General features: G+C 47.9%; 1 protein-coding gene across 1 annotated transcript in view; it reads right to left on the reverse strand.

Annotated features, from left to right (window-relative positions):
* Window positions 1-12,218, reverse strand: part of LOC137755595 (multidrug and toxin extrusion protein 2-like) — a 62,300-nt gene extending 50,082 nt beyond the window's left edge. The window contains 3 exon segments of the mRNA XM_068531791.1: window positions 6,283-6,351; window positions 11,633-11,734; window positions 12,042-12,218. Coding sequence (XP_068387892.1) covers window positions 6,283-6,351; window positions 11,633-11,734; window positions 12,042-12,218 — 348 coding nt within the window.
* Between the last annotated feature and the right edge of the window lie 576 nt (window positions 12,219-12,794).

Genomic DNA, 12,794 nt, shown 5'->3' on the forward strand with positions numbered 1-12,794 from the left:
GACACAGGCTTGCTGAATGGATACAAAAACAAGACCCATATATATGCTGTCTACAAGAGACCCACTTCAGACCTAGGGACACAGATAGACTGAAAGTGAGGGGATGGAAAGAGATATTCCATACAAATGGAAATCAAAAGAAAGCTGGAGTAGCTATACTCATATCAGATAAAATAGACTTTAAAATAAAGAATGTTACAAGAGACAAGGAAGGACACTACATAATGATCAAGGGATCAATCCAAGAAGAAGATGTAACAATTACAAATATATATGCACCCAACGTAGGAGCACCTCAATACATAAGGCAACTGCTAACAGCTATAAAAGAGGAAATCGACAGTAACACAATAATAGTGGGGGACTTTAACACCTCACTTACACCAATGGACAGATCATCCAGACAGAAAATTAATAAGGAAACACAAGCTTTAAATGACACCATAGACCAGATAGATTTAATTGATATTTATAGGACATTCCATCCAAAAACAGCAGATTACACTTTCTTCTCAAGTGCGCACGGAACATTCTCCAGGATAGATCACATCTTGGGTCACAAATCAAGCCTCAGTAAATTTAAGAAAATTGACATCATATCAAGCATCTTTTCTGACCACAACGCTATGAGATTAGAAATCAACTACAGGGAAAAAAACGTAAAAAACACAAACACATGGAGGCTAAACAATACGTTACTAAATAACCAAGAGATCACTGAAGAAGTCAAAGAGGAAATCAAAAAATACCTAGAGACAAATGACAATGAAAACATGACAATCCAAAACCTATGGGATGCAGCAAAAGCAGTTCTAAGAGGGAAGTTTATAGCTATACAAGCCTACCTCAAGAAACACGAAAAATCTCAAGTAAACAATCTAACCTTACTCCTAAAGGAACTAGAGAAAGAAGAACAAACAAAACCCAAAGTTAGCAGAAGGAAAGAAATCACAAAGATCAGAGCAGAAATAAATGAAATAGAAACAAAGAAAACAATAGCAAAGATCAATAAAACTAAAAGTTGGTTCTTTGAGAAGATAAACAAAATTGATAAACCTTCAGCCAGACTCATCAAGAAAAAGAGGGAGAGGACTCAAATCAATAAAATTAGAAATGAAAAAGGAGAAGTTACAACGGACACCACAGAAATACAAAGCATCATAAGAGACTACTACAAGCAACTCTATGCCAATAAAATGGACAACCTGGAAGAAATGGACAAATTCTTAGAAAGGTATAACCTTCCAAGACTGAACCAGGAAGAAACAGAAAATATGAACAGACCAATCACAAGTAATGAAATTGAAACTGTGATTAAAAATCTTCCAACAGGGCTTCCCCGGTGGCGCAGTGGTTGAGAATCCGCCTGCCAATGCAGGGGACACAGGTTCGAGCCCTGGTCTGGGAAGATCCCACATGCCGCGAAGCAACTGGGCCCGTGAGCCACAACTACTGAGCCTGCGCGTCTGGAGCTTGTGCTCCACAACAAGAGAGGCCGCGATAGTGAGAGGCCCGCGCACCGCGATGAAGAGTGGGTCCCGCTTGCCGCGACTAGAGAAAGCCCTCGCACAGAAACGAAGACCCAACACAGCCAAAAATAAATAAATATAAATAAATAAGATTTAAAAAAAAAAAAAATCTTCCAACAAACAAAAGTCCAGGACCAGATGGCTTCGCAGGTGAATTCTATCAAACATTTAGAGAAGAGCTAACACCCATCTTTCTCAAACTCTTCCAAAAAAATGCAGAGGAAGGAACACTCCCAAACTCATTCTATGAGGCCACCATCACCCTGATACCAAAACCAGACAAAGATACTACAAAAAAATAAAATTACAGACCAATAATACTGATGAATATAGATGCAGAAATCCTCAACAAAATACTAGCAAACAGAATCCAACAACACATTAAAAGGAACATACACTATGATCAAGTGGGATTTACCCCAGGGATGCAAGGATTGTTCAATATATGCAAATCAATCAATGTGATATATCATATTAACAAATTGAAGAATAAAAACCATATGATCATCTCAATAGATGCAGAAAAAGCTTTTGACAAAATTCAACACCCATTTATGATACAGACTCTCCAGAAAGTAGGCATAGAGGGAACCTACCTCAACATAATAAAGGCCATATACGACAAACCCACAGCAAACTTCATTCTCAATGGTGAAAAACTGAAAGCATTTCCTCTAAGATCAGGAACGAGACAAGGATGTCCACTCTCAGCACTATTATTCAACATAGTTCTGGAAGTCCTAGCCACGGCAATCAGAGAAGAAAAAGAAATAAAAGGAATACGAATTGGAAAAGAAGAAGTAAAACTGTCACTGTTTGCAGATGACATGATACTATACATAGAGAATCCTAAAAATGCCACCAGAAAACTACTAGAGCTAATCAATGAATTTGGTAAAGTTGCAGGATACAAAATTAATGCACAGAAATCTCTTGCATTCCTATATACTAATGATGAAAAATCTGAAAGAGAAATTATGGAAACACTCCCATTTACCACTGCAACAAAAAGAATAAAATACCTAGGAATAAACCTACCTAGGGAGACAAAAGACCTGTATGCAGAAAACTATAAGACACTGATGAAAGAAATCAGAGATGATACCAACAGATGGAGAGATATACCATATTCTTGGATTGGAAGAATCAATATTGTGAAAATGACTATACTACCCAAAGCAATCTGCAGATTCAATGCAATCCCTATCAAATTACCAGTGGCATTTTTTACAGAACTAGAACAAAAAAATCTTAAAATTTGTATGGAGACACAAAAGACCCCGAATAGCCAAAGCAGTCTTGAGGGAAAAAAACTGAGCTGGAGGAATCAGACTCTCTGACTTCAGACTATACTACAAAGCTACAGTAATCAAGACAGTTTGGTACTGGCACAAAAACAGAAATATAGATCAATAGAACAGGATAGAAAGCCCAGAGATAAACCCACGCACCTATGCTCAACTAATCTATGACAAAGGAGGCAAAGATATACAATGGAGAAAAGACAGTCTCTTCAGTAAGTGGTGCTGGGAAAACTGGACAGCTACATGTAAAAGAATGAAATTAGAACACTCCCTAACACCATACACAAAAATAAACTCAAAATGGATTCGAGACCTAAATGTAAGCCCGGACACTATAAAACTCTTAGAGGAAAACATAGGAAGAACACTCTTTGACCTGAATCACAGCAAGATCTTTTTTGATCCACCTCCTAGAGTACTGGAAATAAAAACAAAAATAAACAAATGGGACCTAATGAAACTTCAAAGCTTTTGCACAGCAAAGGAAACCATAAACAAGACGAAAGGACAACCCTCAGAATGGGAGAAAATATTTGCAAACGAATCAATGGACAAAGGATTAATCTCCAAAATATATAAACAGCTCATTCAGCTCAATATTAAAGAAACAAACAACCCAATCCAAAAATGGGCAGAAGACCTAAATAGACATTTCTCCAAAGAAGACATACAGATGGCCAAGAAGCACATGAAAAGATGCTCAACATCACTAGTTATTAGAGAAATGCGAATCAAAACTACAATGAGGTATCACCTCACACCAGTTAGAATGGGCATCATCAGAAAATCTACAAACAACAATTGCTGGAGAGGGTGTGGAGAAAAGGGAACCCTCTTGCACTGTTGGTGGGAATGAAATTGATACAGCCACTATGGAGAACAATATGGAGGTTCCTTTAAAAAACTAAAAATAGATTTACCATATGATCCAGCAATCCCACTACTGGGCGTATACCCAGAGAAAACCATAATTCAAAAAGACACATGCACCCCAATGTTCACTGCAGCACTATTTACAATAGCCAGGTCATGGAAGCAACCTAAATGCCCATCGACAGACGAATGGATAAAGAAGTTGTGGTACATATATACAATGGAATATTACTCAGCCATAAAAAGGAACGAAATTGAGTCATTTGTTGAGACGTGGATGCATCTAGAGACTGTCATACAGAGTGAAGTAAGTCAGAAAGAGAAAAACAAATATCGTATATTAACGCATGTATGTGGAACCTAGAAAAATGGTACAGATGAGCTGGTTTGCAGGGCAGAAGTTGAGACACAGACATAGAGAACAGACATATGGACACCAAGGGGGGAAAACTGTGGTGGGGTGGAGATGGTGGTGTGCTGAATTGGGCGATTGGGATTGACATGTATACACTGATGTATATAAAACTGATGACTAATAAGAACCTGCAGTATAAATAAACAAACAAACAAAACAACTAATACTAAACTTTCATTGGGTTATTTGTATGGAAATATGTTAATATAAATGTTTCAGACATTACATGAAATTTCTAAAAATCTTACATGTTCTGGTATAATGTTATAAGTCATAATTCTAGTTTTTACTTTAAAATGTATACCTCAGAAATAAAAATAAATAAATAAATAAAATAAAATTTGGGAAACAATGTGCCACTATGGAAGTACATTTAATAATACAGAAAGATGTCCATTATATATTGATGAGTGGGGAAATAAATTAAGATACAGCATTTTTGTTAAAAAATATATATATATGAATTAAAATGACTGAAATGTTGAAATGGTGCAAAAAAAAAAAAAAAAAACGGGACCCAAAAAACTCTTTTGAAATAAAATTTCATATCCTATATCACGCCAATCCAGAGTTAGCTTTGGCCTAAATTACATTAAGTCCTTCAGAGCCATGTTCAGCTTAGCCTGGAAAAACGATCTCAGGAAACCCTCACGCATTACCTGATGGGAGCCGAGGGCAACAGCTCAGGAGATACTACATTCGCTCAGCACTGCTCCTTCCTTGGCATGTAACCCTGTCCTCACTCTCCCAGGCTTTGGGTTTAAAGGTAGGACTCATCCATCATACACCACCCCGCCCCAGCCATTCATTCATCCATCCGACCATCCACCCACCCACTCACCTACTCATTCATCCACTCATGCATCATATACCCACCCACCCATTCATCCATCCATCCATTATCCATCCACCCTCCTATCCACAATCCATCCATCCATCCATCCATCATACACCCAACCCATTCATTCACCTACACACATTCATCATACAGCCACTCATCCATCCATCCATCTATCCATCCACCCATCTCTGCCTCCTTCTCACCCATTCAACAAATTTCCAAGGTACCTGCTATATACCAAGCACAATGCTGAACCATAGGGCTTCAGAGACTGAAAGGGACACAGCCTTTCTCCCTAAGGAGCTCAGAGTCTAGAAGGAAAACCACTATGGTTATAGATCAGGTGGGTGAGATAAGAGACAGAGCCAGGAGTAAAAGGCCTTGACTGGCATCTGTCTCTGCACTGGTGATGCCTGCACACCAGCCCAGAGCTCCCAATCCCGAGACAGGCAGTAAGGATGGAGAGAAACGAGCAGAGTCAAGAAACACTACGAGTCAAAGTCAATAGCAATCAACAGTTCTGCTAACGTGTGCAGATGGGGGAGGAAGCAGACGGCTTCTGGCTTGAGTAGCGGGTGGTGTATTCCTGAGAGAGGGAACTCTGCAGGGGAACACTGGTGAGCTTAATCCTGGATGAGCTGGGTCTGAGGACAGAATGGAGCCTGGCCCTCCGGGAAGAGATGTGGTCAGGAGATGGTGATGTGAGTCTTCACCACCGCTGGCGGCGGGGGAGACAGCAGCCGGGGGCGGGGGGGATGTACCACAGTGGGAGGCAGGTGAGGGCAGGGGGCTCCAAGGGGCAGGAAGAAGAAGAACAGACACCACAGACTGAGGAGGAGCCACCGGAGAGGTGGCTGGACCACTGGCAGGATCTGTAACCGTGGCAACCAGGAAGTGGTGGAGAGCGGCGGTGGCTGAGCGGGTTGAGGACCAGGATGGGGGGGGGGGGCGGGGGGGGATGCGCAGGAACGGAATCAGTGATGGGTGCCAAGTCCAGGGTGGTGTCCAGACAGGGACCACAAGGGACACCTTCAAGCAGCTTGGTTTGAAGGAGAGGAGAGACAGAGGGGCAGTGGATGAAGGAGGACGGTTTTAGGGTGGGAGGGATCAGCCAGGAGGGAAAAAGGAAAACAGCCCTGAGCAGATGTATGCAGAGGACAGGATTAGTGAAGCCAGCTCCACTTCATTCATAGCCATCAGCAGCGGGGTATCTGACAAACAAAAGGCCGCAAAACCACAGCCTGTCCTCCATCCCCTAGACTGGTTCTAAAACGAAAGATAATTGACAAAGAAAGGTCTGTGGGGCAGGGTGGTCCTCACCTGAGACATGAGAGTGTCACAAGCGGAGGCCAAGCCAGTTCCAATGGAAATCCCGGTGACATTCACAACCTGCAAGGAACAGCAGACCAGGTGTGGCAAGCTTCCGGGGACCAGGCAGGAGCAGCTGGTGATCTGTGTCTCAGATCACACGGTGTCCACATCTGCCCTTGTCGACTGTCACACAGGACGTACAGTCTAACTAAAGGATCACAGTCACCTGCGTCAACCGGGGGCGCCAACAACCTAGTTTTTGCTAAACCCACAGCACATTACAACTTCTGTATTTAATACAAGCAATGTTGTGGTTAACACCTGAAGGTGATACCCCTGACCTACGGTGTGCATTTAATGAAAACAACAGCAAACCTGGGCTGAGCACGTGCTACGTGCAGGGCCGTCCCAAGCCCTTCACACACACGATGCTACAATCACTACTGCCATTTTATAGGTCATCTGAGTCACAGCAAGTTTACATCGCTCAGATGATGACCTGAAGCTGGGCAGCCTGGCCCCAGGCTCTGGTCCTCCAGTGAGGAACGGCACTACTTTTGTGTCAGCCTCTCGCCCAGACCCCACCCAGTGTCCCCGACAACCAAGGGCACAAGCAGTAACCTGCAGGTAAGGGTCAGAGCCCAGCAGAGTTGGGTGGGGGGAGCTGAAGACCCTCGTTTCCATCCTGGGCTCACATTTAGCAGCAACGGCAGCCCCAGGATGACCTTGGCTGAGCAAGACCACCGACTCCAGCCCCCAGGAGGCGGTGACAGGCCACCCTCAGAGCAGGAGGGGGCGTCCACCCCAAGACACCCTCTGCTCTGCGTCCACCCAGGACAGCATCAGGGCAAAAGCCCCAGAACACCTCGGCGTTCCAGGAAGAGAGAAGGATGAAGCATGCCAATTTCTCAAGAGTTTTGTATTGAAAAACAATGTCACACGTGAGCCTTTTTTGGGTAAATGGATGCACTCTGGTGTCATTCTTCCTCTACAACTTCAAGTCCATCTGGGTCAAGTTACTCTTCAGAGACGGCTTTGGCTGAAGTCAACGAGCTTTCACCAACCCAGCCCTGATGTCACACTTTCCCCTCCCAGCAGCCAGTGTGATAAAAGATGCACAGGAACTGCTACTGTATCTCTCAGAGCACGTTATCCAGGACACGGGCTTCCCCATCAGGGTGTCCACTTTATGAAACTCTACAAGAGAAACTCCCTGTGACTCAGCATCAAGAAAAGCTGCTCTTCCCTGAGAGATGGCTCAGGAACACTTGGGGGAACCACATGGGTGGGGAGTTCAGAGCAGAGCTGCAGCCCCTCAGATGCCAGTCACCACCACCCCACCTTGTGTCTTCTTCCATCCACGTGTCTTGGACCCGACTCTATCTGCCTTGAAAGTATTTTTATAAACCAACTCAAATGCTTTGTGGAACAAGGTGGGTATATGGAAATGTTCTTTTCTTTTAAAACCAAACACTTTTGTAAACCCTCTCATACTATATCCAGAGTTTTTTCACAAGGTAAAAAAATTTCTAACTGGGCCTGGCTTTCATAAATAGAGTTTTCTTGAAATGAGTCTACTGTCTCCCTAGCAATTTGTTACAATTTAACAGCTGATTAAAAGGAAAAGTCTGGCCACCCACTGCCCCCCCGGAAGACAGGCACAGACCCCCTTATCTAAGACCTTATCCACACAAATGCCTGACTGGAACATACCCACCTTCCCACATGCCCTTTTCAAGCCTGTCTGTATAATTTTAGGTTTGTATTTACTGTATTTTTTTTTTCTTGTTAGTCACACACCAAATCTTTGTTTGTTTTTATTGAAATATAGTTGATTTACAATGCTGTGTTGGTTTCAGGTGTGCAGCAAAGTGATTCCGTTTTATATATGGGTATATGTATCCTTTTTTAGATTCTGTTCCATTATGGTTTATCACAGGATATTGAGTATAGTCTCCTGTGCTGTACAGTAGGTCCTTGCTGGGTGTATTCCTATTTTATTTTTACTTCAAAAACTAGAAACTCAGGCTTCCCTGGTGGCGCAGTGGTTGAGAGTCTGCCTGCCAGTGCAGGGGACACGGGTTCGAGCCCTGGTCCGGGAAGATCCCACATGCCGCGGAGCAACTAGGCCCATGAGCCACAACTACTGAGCCTGCGTGTCTGGAGCCTGTGCTCCGCAATGGGAGAGGCCGCGATAATGAGAGGCCCGCGCACCGCAATGAAGAGTGGCCCCCGCTTGCCGCAACTGGAGGAAGCCCTCGCACAGAAACGAAGACCCAACACAGCCATAAAAAATAAATAAATTAAAAAAAAAAAAAAAACAAAAAACTAGAAACTCTTTCGTTACCCTCTTATCATTGAGTGCTTCAGGGGAAAAACAGAAAGAGGAAAAGAATCACCAAAAAACACATATAAAATCTTAATTCCCCTCCCAAGATAGGTTTCAAAATAGTTTTGGTGAAATAAATGAAAAAACAGGCACCGTGGGATTCTACATGCATACACAATCATCATGCTTTAAACCGTCACCACGTTACAGATGGGAAAACATAAAGGCATAGAGCTGAGAAGAAAAACATACATTCAGGGGACACCTGGGTGAGAGCCAGCTTGCTCGGGTCTCCGAAGTTACGCATTTCTGAGATGTCTGCTGGGGCCGCATCTCTGCTGGTACCAGGCTCAGCAACAGTTAACAGGAGCTGGCCGATCACAAGAAAGCAGGCAGAGACAGACCAGCACAGCGCGGAGGAGGGGGCTCTGGGCTGCCCGGGAGTCCTCAGGGACAGTTTTGTGCAGGTGACCCTGCCCTGTCTAGGCAGACACACCTGGACCTCACACGCAGGTAACAGAAAGCAGTGGGCACCACAAGCAGGGGGCTGAGATGCCTGGAGGTCAGAAGCCGGGAGGGGCGCGACTCTGGCTGCAGGATGGGGGAGGTCAGGATGCAGTCAGGGCGGGAGGAAGAGAGGCCGTGCGGCTGGCAGGAGGGATGAAGGCCGAGCTGGGAGAGTGTAGCAGGAAACAGAAAAAAAGTGATTTTAAGAAATGTGGGAAATTCAGGCAGCAGGGCTTGCTGACTGATGCAGACGGGGGGCCGTGTACAGTGCTCCCAGGGCAGGATGGTCACCAACAAACAGAGGAGGAGGGGGAAGAGGATACGCAGCACAACTACCGGAAGGGGAACCAGGGAGGACTGACAGGTGCGAAGAGTTCCCAGGAGGGAGGTGGGGGAAGGCGGCCAGGTGAGGGCGAGTTCTCTGGAGATTGGGGGCGGGGCGGGGGGGGGGTCACTGGCAACTTTCGGAAGAGTAGGTTAAATGGAACAGTGGGGAAATAGAGGCCAGTTTGCAATGGGGAGAAAAGGAAAATGAAGACGCAGTGTAGACTTTCTGGCAAAGAGCGTAAGTGGACAGAGGCCAGAGAGGGGGCTGCACAAGGAGAGACTTGGATACTTTACCGTAATTCAGTAGCACTAGTGAAAGGGAAGGGGCTGGAGGAGAAAGGATAGTTCTGAGCCCAGGTAGAAGGCTGGTCTCAAAGAAAAGAGTGATGAGAGACTTCCCTGGTGGCACAGTGGTTAAGAATCCGCCTGTCAATGCAGGGGACACGGGTTCGAGCCCTGGTCCAGGAAGATCCCACATGCCGCGGAGCAGCTAAGCCCATGAGCCGCAACTCCTGAGCCCGTGTGCCACAACTACTGAACCCGTGCACCTAGAGCCCATGCTCCGCAACAAGCCACCGCAATGAGAAGCCCGCGCACTGCAACGAAGAGTAGCCCCCGCTCGCCGCAACTAGAGAAGGCCTGCGCGCAGCAACGAAGACCCAATCAATGCAGCCAAAAATAAATAAATAAATTTATTTATTAAAAAAAAAAAAGAGAGAAAAGTGATGGGGATCCAGGTGGCAGGGCTGAAGGAAGCGGGGGCGGTGGGGGGGGGGGGGTCAGGCACTGACTGGCCCTGGATTCTGGGAGGGGACCAAGCGGGGGCTGCAGAGCGAGCGAGGACGGAGGGATCCCAGCATGGAAAACCCCCTTGAGGGCAGAGGCCAGACAGCACAGGTGTGAGGCCTTGACAGGGCTCCAGGGATAAAGGGTGGTGAGCGGAAGTGTAAAGTTTAAAGCTTCTGCTGTGGGTGCACGCGGAGGGGTGGAAATGTGCAGGGCGTGGGGCCCGATGTGCATTCGGGGGTCCTGGAAGCCAGCGAGATGGAGGGAGGTGGACCCACACACCCAAGGAGACAAGCACTCAAGTCCTGAGGTTGTCAGTGAACACAGAAGAGGCCACGTACAGATCAACAAGGAAAAGTCCAGGATGGTGTACCAGATAGGTTGTCCAAAACTGGGCGCTGGGAAAGGAGAGTCTGCATGCACAAGAATGAAACTGGACCCCTAACTCACACCATACACAAAATCAACTCAAAATGGGTGAAAGACTTGAACATGAGACCTGAATCCATGAAACTCCTGAAAGAAAACTTAGGCGGTAAGCTCCTTTAACAAGTCTTGGGCATGATTTTTTGGATCTGACACCAAAATTAAAGGCAAGAAAAGCAAAAATAAATGGGACTACATGAAACTAAAAAGCTTCTGCACAGCAAAGGAAACCGTCAACAAAATGAAAAGGCAACCTACCAAACGGGTTCACCCAATAATAGACCTGTAAATAAAATGTCTGATTCCACATACCAAAGTAGTCTCAACCATAAGGAAAACTTCTGTGGCCCTGCCATGATCTTAGGGCTCTACCCACCTGGGTGGGAACAGGAGGGGCATTTTCTGAGACTGGGAAAGACCATCTGCCATTACCAGCAGAAGCTTTTCACCTCCTTTGAAAGCATGGATGAAACGCAGGAGAGAGGCAGCTTTCCACTACATCACCAACAAAAATGCAGGGACTTCAAAGGGGGTGTAATTTCAATCCATGGTGGAAGGGAGACACTTTATTACAAGGCTGAAATAGCACCACCTTAATGAACTGGGTAATTCAAACTAACAGCAGTCAACCTAGTTCTAGATAAGTTATCTGGTTTAACTTCATAATAGAAAAAAAAAAAAAAAAAAGCAGTTCTTTTAGTTCTACCAGCAGAATTTGCCTCATTGCTACGAATTCTTTGCAGTACCTGGTCCCCAGACCAATTAGAGGTCGGTCACCATGGGATGGTTTGAGTACACAGAACACCTTTTCTAAGTAGTTGACACAATCTCCTTCCAAATCTAACGATAAGGTAATGGAACCCCCGGGTCAAGCTCGGACCCTGTGAAGGTGCAGGTGTCAGGCATCACACAATTCAAATTCCAGGCTTTTCCAAGTCGTCAGTGCCCCCCCCCCCAAAAAAAGAAAGGAATGTAAAAACCTACCGAGACAGCAAGCGTAACCGCATCCATCTCGACCTTGCCCAGGTGTCCGCAGAATACGGAGCTGACGAGGCTGATGAGAAAGGTCAGCAGCTGCGCGAGGAACTGGGTGGGGGGGAAAGCGGAGGACAGCGCGTTACACCGACCCTCCCGCCCGAGACGGCGCGGGACGGCCCTGGTCCACCGGCCGGACCGCGGGGGACGGGGGGTACCGCGGGGAGAGGGTCCGCGGGGAGAGGGTCCACGGGATGAGGGACCGCGGGGGACTGGGGGGACCGCGGGGAGAGGGACCACGGGATGAGGGACCGCGGGGGACGGGGTGGGTGACCGCGGGGGACGGGGGGGGGACCGCGGGGAGAGGGACCGCGGAGAGAGGGACCGCGGGGCGGGCGGCGCGGGGCCGCGCACTCACCACTGGGCCCGCGAGCGCCGCCAGCTCCGCCGTCTCGCGCCCCACGTCGGGCGGCAGCGCGCCCTGCAGAGGCCGCAGGCGTTCGCGCCAGCCGGGGGTCCCGGGCCGCTGGGCGCCGTCGCGGGCGGACGAGGGGCTCTCGGCGGCGGGCGGCGCAGGGGCGGCGGGGGTCTCCATGGCGTCGCGGGAGGAGCTCGTCGGCGGGCGCACCCGCTCCGGGAGTGCGCGGGAGGCGGCGGGGGCGGTGGGCCAGATAGGGTGGGGGTGGGTGGGCGGGGCGGCGGGCGGTGGCGGGATTGGGGGTGGGGAGGCCCCGCCCCGCCCCCGGCCCCGCCTTCCGTGGCCCGCGGGACTCGGGGGAGGGGCGGTCTTGGTGGGGGGCGCGGAAGGGGCAGGTGGGAACAGTGCTGGGGGGGCCGAGTTAGCCTTCGCTGGTTTCCGGGTGATGTCTCCCCCCACGCTGGGGCAAAGAATTTACTCCCCGGGGGGTTGCGCTCCCTGCCGCCCGCAATTTGCAGCGAGTACGACGAGCCCCCGTGCCCGGTGGGGAGGTGACGAAGAACTCGGGGTGCCCGGTGGGGAGGGAACGAAAAGCCGGGACGGGGGCTTTGCTGGGGCCCCACCAAGAGGGCCACCTTGGGTGCAGCCTTCGTCTTGGTCCCTGGAAGGTGACCCTCCACTTAACTGACCCAAGAGGAGTGAAGCGCTGAGGGTGGAGATGCCTTAAGGGAGTACCTCCACCTCCCCCGCGCC

This window comes from Eschrichtius robustus, chromosome 20 (assembly GCF_028021215.1).
Source record: "Eschrichtius robustus isolate mEscRob2 chromosome 20, mEscRob2.pri, whole genome shotgun sequence".
Taxonomy (NCBI): Eukaryota; Metazoa; Chordata; class Mammalia; order Artiodactyla; family Eschrichtiidae; genus Eschrichtius; species Eschrichtius robustus.